At 33.8% G+C, this 17,847-nt stretch overlaps 1 protein-coding gene across 1 annotated transcript; it reads left to right on the top strand.

The window, feature by feature from the left end:
- The first annotated feature begins 2,995 nt into the window (after window positions 1-2,995).
- Window positions 2,996-17,553, top strand: LOC137920439 (pancreatic triacylglycerol lipase-like). Its single transcript, XM_068763804.1, has 8 exons — window positions 2,996-3,068; window positions 8,976-9,027; window positions 10,999-11,100; window positions 12,283-12,424; window positions 14,632-14,780; window positions 15,444-15,658; window positions 15,944-16,097; window positions 17,179-17,553. Exons 1-8 carry the CDS (start codon window positions 2,996-2,998, stop codon window positions 17,249-17,251), a joined length of 960 nt encoding a protein of 319 aa, XP_068619905.1. The 3' UTR covers window positions 17,252-17,553.
- Window positions 17,554-17,847: the final 294 nt, after the last annotated feature.

The following is a 17,847-nucleotide window of genomic DNA, read 5'->3' as shown; positions in this document are numbered from 1 at the left end:
TCTTAAACAAAATAAACAGAAATCAAGGTTAGTGTTTATTTTGCATCTGTTTACATACTGAGCATTCGTGCTAGAGACTAGATTTACGAAGGTCATTTATAAGCTACTTGTTGTTAACATAAAACTAAACAGATATGCAGATAATTTTTTTGTTCCGAGCTGCGTGGCGCATTGAACAGGGGAATCCCACGTTAGAGCGCTTTTTATTTACGTCGCGCGAAAGAGAGCGCTATACAATACTTCTCGCCTTGTCTTAGCTGTCGGTTTTTTGGTTGAATATTGTTTTCTTAGTTTTAATAATCTGTATAAATATGGCTTAACTTTGAATATACACACTTCTGCTTTGGACTTTCTTTTGTCACTATCTCCAAGACCTACGTCATTTGAAGAATCACACGTGTTTAAAATATCAGATATTAATAAATGCTGTTTTAACGTTAGTATTTTTAGCGTGAAGGCGCTATTCCTAAACCTTTTTTTCAGCAACTATACTCACGGGCACAACTAGGAAGAAATGAAAAAAATATATTACATTGGAAAAATTTTGTTCGCTAAGAGATATTTGAAAATATAAAAATACAGCATGTCTGTAAAGAAAACTGTTACAATATGTTTAGATTAAAACAAAAATAAAGTGATAGATAAATTGAGCAATGGTAGCACAGCGGTAGAGGATTGAAACTTGCGTTTATAGGTCACGGGTTTGATTCAGGCAATACATTCTCATATAGTTCACATTTTGTGCATTATATAGGATTACCACTGCTCAGAAACAAGTTGTGTCCTCCATGCACCATAATACCACACCGTGATCGTCAACCCGCCTGCCAGTCGTGGCAATTATGGTAAATCACCCCACAGAAATCTTTGAAGAAGGTTATGCCTGGTAGTGGGAGTTTATTGCCTTCCATCTTCCAAGCTACGAGATATCCAAACATATCAGGGTCCTGGCCACTTTTAAAATATTCTTAACACATTAGAGCAATTTATTTTCAAGTTATATTAACATTTAAATATGTATTCACACTGTAAAATATTTTATTTATTTATTACAACACTAATTGTGCCCACTTTCTTCGTGTAGAATTTAAGAAATTTTTTTTTCTAAAATTAATGTAGCCTTATTTATTCTTTATTACTTCAACTAAATCTGTATGAGAATTTAACAAAATTTTTTTTTCTAAAATTAAAGTAGCCTTATTTGTTCCTTATTATATCAATTAAGTCTGTATAAGTCCCATTAAAATCAATCCAGCCATTTCAGGGATTAATCGAAATAAACAGAGAGACAGAAAAACCAAAAATTTAAAACTCGTAATTATGGTATACCTACCGTATATATTCATTTGCATATAGTAAAATGCGATTATTTTATTACAAACAGACACTATAATTTTAGTTTATATATATAGATGACTTGTAACTCTTTCTGCAGTAACTCACAGTAAGATGTCTCCTAATATTAAGGAGTGTTTATTCACTCAAATCATTCTAGAGGATATACAGAAGAGTAATTTAGAACAATGACCAAAAATATGTACCGTATACAGGGTGTCCGGTAATGAATGAATAATCTTGAAATGTCTTATAGTACAACCTTTGTCCGTTTTGAAAAAAATACGAAACATAATATATCACAAGTAGTACCTTTGATATATTTTTTTAAAAGAAAAGTCGATTTTTTTCTATCTTATTTTACTGTCTGGAACACTATGACCAAAAATGAATGATTTCTATTGGTTTTTTGTTATTTTATTATTATACACTAACTGTGCTAATAGATAAAAAGTAAACAGTATGAATAGCTTTTGCAGTTTTTATTTTAAAAAATTCGCAAATTAATTTATTTCTGAAAAACATGCAAAAAATATTATTTAAGCGAAGTTCAAACCTCTTGGGTATGAAAAAAATGTATGAATGTATGGGTGGCCAATAATTTTAAAATAATGTCGGTTTCATGTAGATTTTATAATGGTATAATTCATAAATGTATCTTCCATAAATAGTGACTTATTGCCATTAATGTAGAAAAGGAGAAAATTTTACTAAGTAACAAAATTTGTAATATGGGAACATTTTTTAAATTGAATTGTCTCTGATCATTGGGGATTAATAAAAACACGTCATTTTTTTCAAAACGGACATAAGTTGTACTATAAGACATTTCAAGGTTATCCATTCATTACCGGACACCCTGTATATTATTTTATTACAAATCAACACTGCAATTTGTTTTATTTTTATAGATAAGATATAATCAGGATCTAGGATACTATTGTAGAAGATTCTAGAACAAAAAAATTAATTATGTATTATCATATCGCATGCTCAATGTAATTTAAGCAGGACCTTGCCGTGACCACGACCCGTGTGTCACCACGCACTTTACGGTGGCAACTTAAGTAATAACTTATTACGATTCAAACTTAACTTGAATACATAATATTGCTGTTGAATATTTATACATGGATCATACAACAAGGTGCATCAAAGGTAAATATTTCAAATATTTTTTTTAAAAATAATAATTAAATGTTGTATCTACTCTATATATATATATATATATATATATATATATATATATATATATATATATATATATATATATATATATATATATATATAGCCGAGAGCCGTATATATATACACACATACACACACACACACACATATATATATATATATATATACGGCTCCCGCTGTTGGCGGCCTTTCGTTCCCCTATCTTATTATCTTATAATTCTTTTATTTTCACTCTCTCTCATCCTTCATATTTTCTCTCTTTCTTCCTTCTTTCATCCTTTAAATTTTTTCTCATTGTCTTAGCATCTATTTACATTTCATATACGCATCACCTTCCTCATCAGCTGTATATTGGCCTCCCTAAGTAATGCAAAATCGTATTAGAAATTAGGGGATCCGAAGAAGAATCTAGATCACCGATGCAACTCGAAGAATTGCTTGTCTGAAATGGCAAAGAGCCGGCACATCGATCATGCAACCGATGGCTGTTGGGGCCGAAAGGTTCTCGAGTGGTGATTACGAGCTGGTGATAGATCCTCCATCAGGTGGGTCGACTACATAGTTTAGGTCGCTGGAAGCTGGAAGGATGCGAGCAGCGCAGAACCGGTCATCTTGGTAATCTATTGAAAGGGCATATACCTTGCAGTGAATAAGTATCCAGAAGAACCTGTTCAGAATCAGCCTGCGCATTCCTCACGACATTAATAATGCCTATTGTCTAATGATGCCTTTTCCTGTCAAGTCTACTCTGCGTAATTTTAAGGCTCCAGCGGCCATCTGTTCCACGTGTACTAGCCCGACCACTACTTCATCTTGTCACCTCCCTATGCTAAATCAGTTTCGTATCTCCTCATGATTGGAACTCATAGAGAAATTCAGTGGGTAATTATTTAAATTTTTCTACCAACAGTTTATCTTTCGAAATAGGTTTATGTTACCGCATAATAACAACTAAAATTAGATGTGTTTTGAACCAATTTAGGATTTCCCAAGAGTTGAAATATATATCGTATCTCTATCGCGTGCATCAGAAAAAAAATGTACGGAAAGGTCAAAGAGACCACGTACAGTGAACGCGGAGTTGAATTCTTCACCTATCAGTTGTTCTACAGTTTCAGTTCTATCCTAACGTGTCTTTTCTAATGTAGATGTGTTTGAATTAGTGTAATAAAATACAACCTTAAGTGTAAGGAAGATCATTTAGCCTTGAATATAAAACCTTAAAAAGATATTAGAAAAAATAATTGCCTTTATGTTTTTGTTATACATAAATATTTCATTTGAATATTTTGAAATTTTGTTTACAATAATTATATTTTAGTGTTGTACTGTGTATTCGAGATACGTATAGTTCAGTGGTTGTTACGTGAGAATGTGGTGCAGATTCGAATCTAATTTTCATTTGCTGACAATCATTTATGCTGCATGTAAGTAAATGTTTTTAACAACTTTGTATTGCAAACTGAAATGTTGTTGGATATAGATGTAAAAGATTTAAAAGTTGAGGTATAAGTTCATCTATCCCCTTCTTATATAAAGTAATCATTTTAAAATTCTATTGCAATTCGATAATACAATAACTTCTATTAAACTTTTTTTATTATAAGTATATATGTTATATACGTATGTATGTATGTTTAAGTATGTAAGTCTATGTATGTTTATGTGTATTTATGTTCATTTGTTTGTGAATATGTATTTTTTGTATACGTGAACTACCCTTTATAATATAATAATTAATTATAGTATGTAGTCATACATTAATTTTAACACGTTCATTGCGTTACGAGATCTAAAAGATCCCTCGACTTTTATTTTATGCGACAAAATTCATTCCATGTTTAAAGATTATTTTAAGTATTTGCTTTCCACCTTAAATTTGATCCGATGGCAAAATAACAAAAATATTAGAGACTTATCAGGTCTCATACGCGGCAAACCTGGCGGCGGACGATCACTGCAGAAGTGAAGGCAGTTGGAATGACGCGGAGCGAAGTAAAGCGCGAGGCTCAAGAACGCTAGAGATGGCGACGTACTGTGGACGCCCTCTGCACCATCTTGGGCGCATAGGAATAAATGATGATGTATATAAATTTCTTGTATAAATGCGTCATTTCCGGTTACTCCGTTGTATGCGATAAAATCGATAACATATGTTTTAGTGCTGTTCATGCTGTTTTTTGTACGCTTTTTTATAGGTTTTAAATTTATTTTTTATGTTGTTTTGTAAACGTGAAGACCTTCGTCGATTTTTTATTAACACTTGTTACATTTACGTATATGATTTTATTCAAAACAAGCTCACCTAATAGATGTAGAATTCGCGTTCCGTATTGTTGGCCGTATTCTTGCGCATACGAATTCAAATTTGAACGCCGGTTTGAATTCGTACGCCATCAGTGTATATATATAGCTTATTTCAAATGTTCTCCATTGGCTGCAATGCAGTAATTTAAACTCTAAAGACAGTTATCAATAGCAAAACGCACTCTGTAAATGAAAAAAATTGTAACGAAATAAAAAAATGTAAAAATTGTTCTGTCAATTGTATGGATTGTTCAAGGGATTCATTGCCATGGCGTTTACAATAAGCCTTACTCTCTTACAGACCATAAATCATGACCAAGAGGTTTAAAATCAGGACTAGATGACGGCAAGTCTTCAGCTCTGATGAAGTCCAGAGCGTTCGTTTTTAATCACCTACTATGTGAAAGAAGCTGTGATGTGTGCTGTGATGCAATTAGAAATCTATGAGGAAAGTCTATGTCCAGGAGTGAAGGTTGTGTGGTTAAAATGATGATGCACGACTTAATTATATATATCACGTTAATACAGTCGTGACCTTGATAAAAGTCCATAATTCAGGAAGTAATAAAGAATCCGAGTCGATTTTAAGTATTGTTTTTATAGTACAAATAAATTTATTCATTCTCCCGTATTCTAATCTTACTTATAACTAAATAAAAAAAAGTTCAAAAGATTTTAATATTCATGTTTCTATTTGTATATATGATGTAGAAGATCATTATTTGTTTTTGTCTAGTTTCAATGTAATTTATTTATAATATGATATATTTATATATCGTACTTTTTATGGCTTCCGTTATTCGGGTTCTCTCATACTCCTACCGTGGTAAATAGTCTACTATTTATACAATTAATAATTTTCCACTGAATATAATTATTGTTATGCTTCTCTCTCATTCTTTCTAATATCTTACATTCATTCCTCTCTTTTTCTTTCACAATAGCATGCGCATCTTTTCGTATATCGCATTTTCTGCAGAATTATATATTTGATTTTCTTATATTTTTTTGTTTCTATATTTTTGCTTTTTACGTTCATGTCTTATTTTAATATTATTTTGTTTATTAATTACATATATCACATTATGTGAACTATTAAAATTGTCGCAGTTTATGATATCCACTAAGAGTAGAGAATTATGCAGAGACAGGTTCTCTGTCTTAACTGGAATTAAACTCTGTTGTGTTAAGTAAACAATATAAATTTTCCATTCGAAACACTTGCTGAGTGTTGTATAACCCGTTTATTTCATAGGAAACTGCATTTATACAATAAAACACTAAAATCATTTTCATAGATTTTATTCTTGAGCAATCATAAAATTTAGTACAGCGCCATCTAGCGGACAATACGTGTACTAAAGACGGACCACTCAAAATACAGCGCCATCTAGCGGACAATGAGTGTATTAAAGATGGACTCGCATATAATAAGATAAATTAGAGCATATGACCGTACAAAGGTTTCTGGTTAAATAAATTTTGTTAGTATATGCGGCTCTGATAGTTTATACACGTTTCGCAGCACAGAGTGGTTCGTTGCATGTTACCGCGGGAATAATAATGATAAAAATGTTTTCTATCCTAAATGAAATGAAAGACTATTGTTTGAAGTGACATGAGTGTTGAATCTGTCTATTTATTGTTTCTCAGGAGGTTTGTATTGTTGGCCTTGAAGGCTTTTACTGCTTCATCGAATCTAAGTTGACGTAACAGAAGGCTTCGTGAATTTGGAAAACTAGAGACTTATTTCAGTTCGCACGTTGTTGTATGTACGAAAGTAAAGTCCTACACGTGTTACTGTGTAGTGATGTGTTTATTGTGTGTGTAACTTAGGGATGGTACTACGGATCGCCCTGGCTGTTCGCATATATCTGTACAAAGTTGCAAAGCTATGTATAAATACATCGGAGAGAATATTATCACAAAGGATACCTATGTGATACTTTTATAGGTGGCGCCACCTACATAAGGGCGGCTCTAGCTCGTGTAGCGCCCGTGTGGAATGAAACCCTGGCGTCCCATAGGCCTGACCAAGCGGCTATAATGATTAACTTTGCCGTCGTAACAAGAAAGTTTTTTCATATTCAAACAACCTTTATCCTTTGTAGGCGAAGCATCTGATCTCTGTTGCCTGTTGTTAATCGAATGCGAGGTCTACTGTGCTACAAGCTTGTATAGAAAAAACTCATTTATACTTGTCGTGTAGACTTCTAAATTGTTGGCTGGTAAGAAGGATTGTAGCGCGCTCTATTTTGCTCGATGTAAAAGAATTATATCTCTGTGGAATTCCCCTTTTTGATGCGCCGCATACGATGACGTAATGTACCTACTGCAAAAGATTTTTTATCTCGTCATGTCATTCAATCTTTTTTACTTAGACTATCATTTATATCATGGTTGCACAGACTTATTAAGACTAGGGGCCACTCGGGCAAATCTGATGGCGGGCCGGCCGCCAGAAGTATAGGTAATTAAATACAATAAAGAATTGATGATAATTAGAATTCAATATTTTTCGAATGTACGTGAGTATTATTTTTGCTGTCGGCGGGCCACCAGTATTCGACCGGCGGCAAGAGGTCTGTGCATCCATGATTTACCTTACATGTTTAGATTAAAGTCAATATTTGTTACAGTCATGTCAACATGTGCAAGCCAGAGTGACGTCGCACTGCCGTTCTCGTTCGGAAGCTTTCGAAATTACTGGCGCAGTTCTATACCAGGTAAGAAGTCATATTACATGACAACATTGTCAAAATTAAAAAAAATATTTGATCTAGTAGACATTTACAAGCAATTGTTAATTATTATAAATACAGTCAAAGCTCCTTCATGGGCGTTTTCACTATTGGCGGAATAATAAAATGCGACCCAATTCCTGTATTCGCGGACTAATAAGTGCATACATAATAGTAAAAGGATTACAATAGGCATACAACACAATATCCTTTGTAAATGCCGTCAGATGGACTAATAAAAAAGTTATGATAAAATGTTAAATTCACAGCCCATTGAAAAAGAGGCTTCAATAAGCAATGGAAACGTGACATTTAAGTTGAAAAATCTTAATAAAGGTTTAAAATTGGAAATGAGCATTGCGATTTCTAGAAATATATAGAGGATATTAGGGAGCGATGCTGTCTTCTTCGATCCTCTTCATCATCTCTGCTTCGGAATCAGAGAACAGCACAAACAGGACAGCTGGAATAGAATTAATTAAAAGCGACATTCAACCAGTGTCTTCCAAGTACCTTAATAAGGTTTTCTGTCCATCTTGTGGCGTGGACGTCCAACGCTGCGCTTGCCGGTCTCTGGTCTCCAGAACTTTAAGGCCCCTGGGGCCATCTGTCCTGTTGTGAATGGATGGATATACTAAGCAGCTCAAAATTCATTACCAATACTTATGATTTTTAAATTTATCTTCTGGATATTGTGATTACTGTACTCTTTGTGATCTCCTTAATACCTGTAGATGAATACCCTTTAACGATATAAGAATTCGTATTTGTTTTAACAACTTAGCTGTCAGTTTCGCGGTATGTATTGTGAGGTGCCGGTCTCGCGCCGGCGCGAGATATTTACCGTCCAACTTTTAAGAGCCAGTACAGCGCCGGCATTACGCGAAGTATCATGTCTACACTGCGAACTTTTTTATTTTAATCACCTTGTGTATGCAATGGTGCTTAATAAATAACATTTGAATACTTTTAAACAAATAAAAACAGAAAGTTGGCGTCTGACTGACTCTCATGTTCAAGACACTGTATGTCTGCAAAAAATCGAAAAATAAAAACCTTTTTTTAACAAAATATTGTATATACTTACTTTTGGATAATATGACTAATTTGGGTATATAATGCTCCATTGTTTTACTACCATTATCGTTTCAGTCGTAAGACATCCTCAATGATGGACAAACTTGTGTCGCAAACTCCTCTTATATATGAGTAATAAATAATAATCATTTATTTTTATTTATTGCAGCAAGTAATACAACTCTATGGAATCAACTTAAAACTTATTACTTCTGCCTTTGATGACGCAGTTGTTAGTTAAACAAACTTTCTTTTCAAAACATTTCTTGCAATCATTAGTTGAAAACACACGCGGTAAACTTTATTAATATAAAGTTTTTCTTTCAGCGCCCCGAGGTAGAGTTGCAAAGTTGCAAGATGTGAGAATTTTATTTTACGGGTGAGTTAAAAATATCATTTACTGTTTATTTCAATGTTATATATAATATAATAAAATTTATTTATGTTACAAATAAATGTGCAAGTCAGTTAAAATATTAATACGAACATTGATAGAGATCATGTTTACGGTGGAGGTGTTTAATGTAATTAAGAAAAGGACCAATATTTAGCCACTTCTGCACATGCAGTAGTAGTCGTGCCAAACACAGTCACTCTGTGTTTGGCACTAATCGGTGTAACATAACTCCTGAAGATGCCCCGTGGAGGGGTGAAACACGTGTTGAGTGATTTGGCGGTGGCAGTTGTGTAATTCGCATTGTTTGCCGCATACGCATTTATCAGCGGACTGGCGGGCGGTGCACTTTGTTGCACGACTACCACTGCATGTGCAGAAGTGGCTAAATATTGGTCTTTTTCTTACTTAGGATGGACATCCGAAAGGTAACGCCATAAATAGTTAAAATTAAAAAATAAATATGAACGTAAGAAATGTCACATAATTTGTAATGTAGTAAAAAATATTTGAACACTTGAAGGGGCAAGGTACATTTCAAGTGGCGTGGGGTTGAGGAAGCGCGCTATTGGCTCAGCCGACCTTTGATTATAACAGACATTCTAATGCGCCCGCACGCTAGCCGCAGGAGTGTGGATCCATTGCCCAGGAGAAGGACCCTGGCCTCGGTCGCGTTCACTAGCTAGGTGACGTCTAACGCACCGACGCACTCTCTTTGTGTCGGTTGCGTTCACAAGCTATGTGACGTATCAAGCGCCGGTGTTAATTAGAATTTACGGCAGAGTTTCTATAAACCTTAATAGCCTGATTTACGAAAGTGTTTTTTTTTAATATTACTGTGTTTGCTTGAGGGTCTATATGAAGGGAAATATAGATTTTTTTTTAAATTTTGTTGGAAAGGATATTATACAACAGTAAAATTCGTACAGCCAACCTATATTATAAAAACTAATAGTAATGTGAACATTCGGTTTAAAAGATTGGTATCAAAATTGAAATTAATTAAAATTTATTATATTACATTATTTTTATTAAGGGTTAAATTCACACCTCAATCTTTATATCGCCTCGCACCCCAATGGGGTGTGTGTTTTACTATTAAAAACTTTCGATCATTGAGGTTGAATCTATTGGTACCTCGCACCGGCACGAACACATCCTGTCTACTACCGGCGCTCTTTGTTCTGACCTGTTGCCGCTTGACCAGTCCCGGGAAATCGTGCGGCTGCTTATCACCGTCAGGGGAGTACCGCCCTGCGGTGTAAAATGAAACCAGGCCTATGCCTACTAAACTTTTATTTTAAATATTTTGTCCTACCGGTACACAGGCACCCAACGTGGGACAGGCTGCAAACGATTTTAACAAAATAAATAGAAATTTATGACAAATTATGAATACAATTGTTATGTATTAATAATGATTAAAATAAAATGTAAGAACAAATAAAAAAATGTACCTAGCCAACTTAGAGTAAGAAGATGACGGAAGAAAGGCGAGGAAAGAAAGAAGGTATAAAAGAGCAAAACAAAAGATATTGTAAAGGAAGAAAGTAAAGAATGGAAGATATTGTGACGCGTGAAAGAGAGTGATTAATAAAGAAAATACTGAAAAAATTATTGAATAATAAAGTCCCTGATCCCAATAAGTTAGGGGTACGAGAGGCCCCCAATAGCGGGGGCCAGTAAAAAAAACGTGGGACAGGTTTTAAATAAGGCAATTGGTACACTGGCACCCTTAGTGGAGCAGGCTTTAAAAAGGCAACTGGTACAACGGTTGAACTTCTTTAAAACGACTTTTGTGATTTTTTATTTATACGATACACTGCTACAATGCAATTTGTAGCAATGTTATTTTTGTAAACTAATTAAATAGCTTTCTGTTGTATTTATTTTAATCTAAAAAGCTATTTTCATCGCTTTACACATGTACACTATAATATTGATCTTTACTTTCAGCAATTTGGCAAAACCTTCGATGTACCACTTTGCAGACATTGAACGACTGCTTACTAACCCAGAGTTTGATTTAAGCAAACCAACTGCATTATACATACACGGGTAAGTGACATTATTAAGTTAATAATAAGTTGACAGTTAGTTAAAATACTATGTAAGTATATTTTGTGATCAAAAATTAAAGCGAAATTTTCATTTAAAACTTCCGGGCATTAGAAGGACTGGAAATTATTTTCTAGATTTGTAGAACTGTCTTTAACATTTGCCAAGCGTCTGTTTGTCAAAAGTTGAAATACCATTTGGCACAGCATAAATCATTTTGATGGACGTTTTGTGTCCATCAAAACGCGCTAAGGCTTAATTGGTCGATGTTATACGATCGATCGGTCGATGCATTGATTCTTCGCGAGTGTTTTTGACAAAAATTCACTCAACATTTCGCAACCACAATATTCGGCTGATTTAGCTCCGTGCGAATTCTGACTATTCAGCAAACTCAAAGACCAAAGCGTGGATGTTGTTTTGGCACGATTGAGGAGAAAAGAATCAAAAAAGGTCTTTAATGCTATCCCGGAAGAAATTATGCCTACAGTTTCGATGTCTGGAAAAAGCGTTGGCAAGTGTTGTTTAATCGGACGGGGATTACTTTGAAAGGAACGTAATTGATCTTAAAGAATAAATAAACATTTTGTAAACATATTCACCTTACTTTTTGATCACAGTATTATTACAAATAAATTGATCATAAGTAAATGATTATGATTGATTTGATCGAGAGTAAATTTAAGTCAAGTAAGTTGTCAATAATGGGATGGTAAGCATGTTTACAATAAGTACTTTGACAATAAGTAAATAAATGTTGGTCCCAATTAGCTGGACGGACGACATAGCTATAAGTAAACCGTTCATCGTGGCGATGTTTGAGAAAAGCCTATGCCTTGCAGTGGTCATCTATCTGTTGATGGTGATGATGAAGTAAATGTATTACAATATGTAAATTGACAATAAGTAGGTCGACAGTAAAAAAAACAATTGGTAAGTTACACTTTGCAGAGTGTAAATAAGTATGTTGACAATAAACTTATTATCAACGTTAACGATAAAAAAATTGTTAAATTTGATAATAATTAAGTTAAAAATAAATAACTTAAAAAAAAGTTTATTGGCAATCATTAAGTTAGCAAAAACTTACAACAGTTGTTGTTTCAAGTTTCGTTTCCTTTTACGCGTCTTCGTGTCATTTTAGATCATTTTATCTTGACAAAGGATTTCCATTATCATCAGGTACGTGGAAGTGGTGAACGATGACAGTGTACAGACGATGGCGAAAGCCTACCAGAGGCACGGGGGGTACAACTTCCTGTTGCTGGACTGGAGTAACCTTGGATTTGGAAACTACATCAGTGTCTCGCTTGATGTGAAGCAGGTGGGTTATTTTAGGTTAGATGTTATGATATTACGTTCGGTAGGAAACGACATGCTTATAGTATCTTCTTATGACTTTAAATAGGTTGCCTATCACCTTATGGATGAACATCCTATGCTGTGGTCTCCTTAGAACCCCTAGCAACCTTACATCACAGTCCTCCAATCTGTGTTGTAAAATAAATCTAATATATAAAATTCTCGTGTCACGCTGTTCGAACTTGAACTCCTCTGAAACGGCTTGACTGATTTTTACCAAATTTAATATGCGTATTCAGTAGGTCTGAGAATCGGCTACTATCTATTTTCTATACCCCTAAGTGATAAAGGTTGTTCACACTTAAAATTTTATTTTTATTTTTTAACGAAATTTTTTGTTTTTATTTTTTTATGATACAGCATACAAGAATACATATAACCATAAATTTTCACCTCTCTACGATCAACCCTTATTTTTTATTTGTAAATTAAAATATCAATTTTTTTTTGCAAAACAACGTTTGCGGGATCAGCTAGTTGTTTATAAAGAAAACTAACTAAACTAACTAAAATTATTAAAATAAAGTAATGTATGAAAGAAGATCAAACTGTGACGAATGGAATAGGTTGTGAAGAATGAAAGGAGAAAGAAATATAAAAGCACGTATAAGGTCCCCGCCTTACAATAAGCAGGGAGAAAGAGAGACCTCCAAAAGCGGGTCCATTGATCAATCTTTGTATAATGTAAAAAATTCATTGCAGTACACGTGGAATTTTGTAATCCACCATCTTGTTTTAATTCAACCGAGGTACAATAGTGTTGTATAATTAAATAGATTATAATTAGTAAACTAATTGAATAATCAAAATTTTTTTCAATGAATAAATAATTAAGTTGTTATTTTTTTGTGAAGCGCCCTTTAAAAGACAACATTTCTATTCAATAGTTTTGTTTTTCTTTTATATATTGTGACTATATGAAAATTTGTTAATAAAAACTTATCTTTTTTTTTATCTCGTACCCCTTTTCTTGTGTGGGACAGGGACTTTTTTACATTTATTAATTTTTTCACAAAACTTTTTATTTTCTTCCTCTTCTCTCTTCTGTTCTTTCATTTATTTCGATTCTTACTACATTTCTTTCCCTTTCGCTCTATGGTACCTTCAATACATGCCTCATTACTCATTTTACATTTTCTTTATTTCATATTCTTAACTCTATTTCTATTTTCCATTACTTTTATTAATTTTATTTATTTAAAATTTTACATCAGCTTTTGTTTTTATTTATTGCTTCACTTATTATATTTACAAAGTATGAGGAAGTCGGTTTTTGTTTTTCTTCTTTGATCCCGGAGGCTATTGCGTCCTCCCTGACTTTCTTTTGTTTATCTATTAGATTTATTCTTACTTTTAAGCTACATAATGATCAGTTAATGGAGGCTTCTCTTTCTTCTTATCGTGTATGGAACTAGGACCTTACTTAGTAATTATTCTTTTCGTAGTGAGCCTTGGCACTAATCGGTGTAACATAACTCCTGAAGATGCCCCGTGGAGGGGTGAAACACGTGTTGAGTGATTTAACGGTGGTAGTTGTGTAATTCGCATTGTTTTCCGCATACGCATTTATAAGCGGGCTGGCAGGCGGTGCACATTGATGCACGACCACCACTGCATATGCGGAAGTGGCTAAATATTGGTCCTTTTCTTACTTTTTCTTTTCATTGTTATTGTTTCATTTTTGTTCTCCTCTCTCGTCCTTCACAAACTGTACTGCTACATTCTCTTTCTTTCATCACATTTTCTTTTGTACTCTTCATTTCATTCTCAATCCATACAAGCATCTCCTTTCTTCTTTTGTCACATTCTTTGATATCCTTTAGATTACAATCTACAAATCCTTGGTTCCGTTTTTTTATTTTTTTTATTCTTGAAAGCTGGATTTTGGAGTGGAGATTGCGGATAGGTCTGCATAGCGTTGGACATTAATCCAGAAGGTTGACAGAGGATTTAGTTAAGGTTGCTGAAAGAGGTTCGATGTCGCTTCCAATTGGACCTAAAGAAAAACTATGGAGTAGGCTTATATGCAGCAGAGGACGTCTTACTCACGGTCATTTGTAACGTCTTGAGAAATCGTCAGTGAAGTGTTTCACGATTTTAAATTTACGCATCAAATGTTTTGGTTAGAAGAGTTTGGAAGACTGTTTGATCATTATTATTGTATTTCAGATAGGTAAAGAGACTGGGGCAGCGGTAGCTAAGCTCCTCAAGGGCGGTCTATCTCTTGAACGATTGCATGTGATCGGTCATTCTCTCGGCGCACATATCGGAGGCTTTTGTTGCAGACAACTCAAGGCTTCAGGATTTGAAGTTCCAAGGTAATATATAACTTTTAATATAACTTTTAACATAAATCTCATTGATCGGCAACCTATTTTTAATCTATTTCATTTTTGAGTCTGCTACGTAGTGTTACAGTTGTGGAGAAGAAGCAGGAAGGAACTCCACAACAACATATATTTCAATTAAGTTTAACAACATGTATTTATGTACATATACACTTTATCAGATACAGTCTAGACGAAATTAAAATAATCAAGCGACATCGCTGCCTAAAATGACAGCAATAAATTGCCTTTTCCGTAAATTAAATTTTAATATGCTTTAGGAATTTTGTGTATGGTAGTTGTGTGAATTTAAATGTAATCTATGTGGTGTTTCCAAAAATCAATGGTTTCAGAAATATTAAATAACGTAATGGTGATACAATAAGAAAATACTTTCTCAAATTTCGGATTATGGCATTTAAAAATAATTATTATTTACTACATGTCCTTGGAGGCTTTTAACTGCAAGAAGTAATAAGCCTGTCGTATTCCTATCGATTCCTTGAACCTTCTAAGGAGATTCAAGGTCACCCAAAGAGAAAAGAAGGCTATGCTTGCTTCTATTGTAAATATATGAAGGAGGCCTTCGTCCAATAGTGGAAGTCTTGCAAATGAAATTATGAAGTTTTTAACTTGAATTTAATATTTTTTTAGGTTAACCGCTTTAGATCCAGCATACCCTGGGTTTTATCCGGCTTTACTATCGAAGCCGTTCACGAAAGACGACGCCCGTTTCGTCGATGTGATCCACACGGACGGCGGTGCGTTTGGCACACCGTTGGCCACTGGCCACGCGGATTTCTGGCCCAACGCTGGGCATGCTAAACAGCCTGGATGTCCGCCGGTTAGCTTGCTGCTAACTCTTGAAGGTTTTCCTTGTATTATATACTTATATTATATATTTTATCCTACATATAGTATATATATCTTCTTCCTCTTTTCAGCTGATGAAAGCCTTCTGTAAGATATAGGCTCCATTGCTTTCTGGGTGATCTTGACCTTTCTTATAAATATATTTTTTTTAAAGAGAATTGATTAGCTCTTTCTTTCAATTGTAGAAATAAATCATCTTTTCGACGGCATCTTTCAAAGCCAGGTATATTCCCTCGGTTACCCATACGTTGATTTACTAAACATTTAACAATAAATTTCAGATCTATGCAGCCACTGGCGTTCATGGAGATTTTGGGCGGAGGCACTGGAGGGCGGGCGGTTCCTGGCGAGGAAATGCGATGGATACGACCAGTTTCTACGGGGACAATGCCATGAATCCCCATTAGTTGAAATGGGCCACAATGCGAGCTCTGAGTACGTTAGCTAATGTTTTTTTTATTTTATTATATATTTAGGTTTTTATATATTTAATTTTGGTTTGAAAAATTAAACTTCCGGTTAAGCGAATTAAGACCTATTTTGTCGTCATACACCTTTCTCCTTAAACGGCAGAAACCTTGTATAGCCTCTTTTACATTTTTTTTCTTTCTAAATTTCTTACTTTATCAAATTACTTAACTCTATCTCTTATCGTTGTTTTATGTTAACCATAATTTTAATGTCATAATTACGCATGCGCGCCATCTATAACTGAAATAGATGGCATTTAGCATGATTGCCAGCTTGTTTTTTTTGTTTAACTTATCTATATCTCATTAATATACCCCTAAATGATTTAAGCCCTGTTATATATAAATTAACATAAGCTTCATATCTTATACACAAATTTAATATTACTACTGTTTATGTTATACTGCTTCTCACTTTCCTATTTATATCATACAAAGTTAATCAGCGGCACCGAACTAAGACCTTATATATATATATATATATATATATATATATATATATATATATATATATATATACATATATATATATATTTGTACATATGCAGCTTTATATATATTAGTACAAGTACATAAAATTTTGCGTGACGCGACACTATCAAGTTTTGAGGTATCACGTAACGCGACAACATCTCTCATTTAGAATTTGATAATCAGTGAAGACGAAGCGACTCGTAAGAAAGAAGTGATAAAGTAATCATCACCATCATAATTTCAACAGAAAGTACTCCACTGTTGGACATAAGCCTTCCACATAGATTTCCAATAGGACTTGATGAAAGTGGCTGTCACTTGAAATGGTTGTTTGTCTGTCTTGTTATTGTGATATAGTGAAGTGGCAAAAATAACTGAACTATGGAAACATTAGTTAGTTAAATGCAGCAAGAGGGCGATCGCTGGAAGTCCACGTCGAGGTGCTCCTCGAATGAGAAACTTCTTATACAGCTTCTAGTTGTGCTTCCGACAAGTGTGTTCAGATAAACCCAAAGCCTTTCGTTGAACATGACATCCGTAATAATATCTAAGTTTTTTTGTTCATGTTTCAGACTACGGGGCAATTTCTATTTGAGAACCGCTACGAAATCTCCGTTCGCTCTTGGAGAACGTGGTGCCGATTGACACACGTGTGACGTCACAGACTAAGAACGGGGAAGAAGATAGAACAGTTTAATTCTTCTAGTTTTGCTGTATTCGTCTAATGTTGTACCAAAAATGTGTTCTTGAATAAGTGTGGTATAAACGGATCTGGATATAATTTAAGATGAGTATATAAGAGAAAGATACTTAGATGATTTGCAATAAAGTTAGGTTAGGTTAGGTTAGGTTATGATTTTATACCAAAAATTAGTCGAAATAGTTTTATGTATATAAAGGTGATTGAATATATGTAAATGTTTTAAAAAGATGATTTATGGGCAAAGTAAAACACAGTTAATCTAAATTGTATCCAAGTTGAATCACTTTGGTGTGTACAGTCCGACCAACAGTTTCTGGTCGAAATATAGTACAAAAGTTTTAAAACATTTAAATACTAAATTTTTGGTTTTTGATTTCCATATTGTTAGGATTTAACATTTTGTTGGTTGATAACATAAAGAAATGTACTGTAAATATATGAATATAATTGATCCTTAATAATTGTCTACAAATATATGTACAAAATAATAATTTTTATTTATTTATAGTTGTTTTATTACTAGATCACGTTATAAATT

Source organism: Battus philenor, unplaced genomic scaffold (genome assembly GCF_028537555.1).
Source record: "Battus philenor isolate CCGP_79_NKW_IND1 unplaced genomic scaffold, ilBatPhil1.0.hap1 SCAF_18, whole genome shotgun sequence".
NCBI classification, from domain to species: domain Eukaryota; kingdom Metazoa; phylum Arthropoda; class Insecta; order Lepidoptera; family Papilionidae; genus Battus; species Battus philenor.
This window is presented reverse-complemented; position numbering and strand designations above follow the sequence as displayed.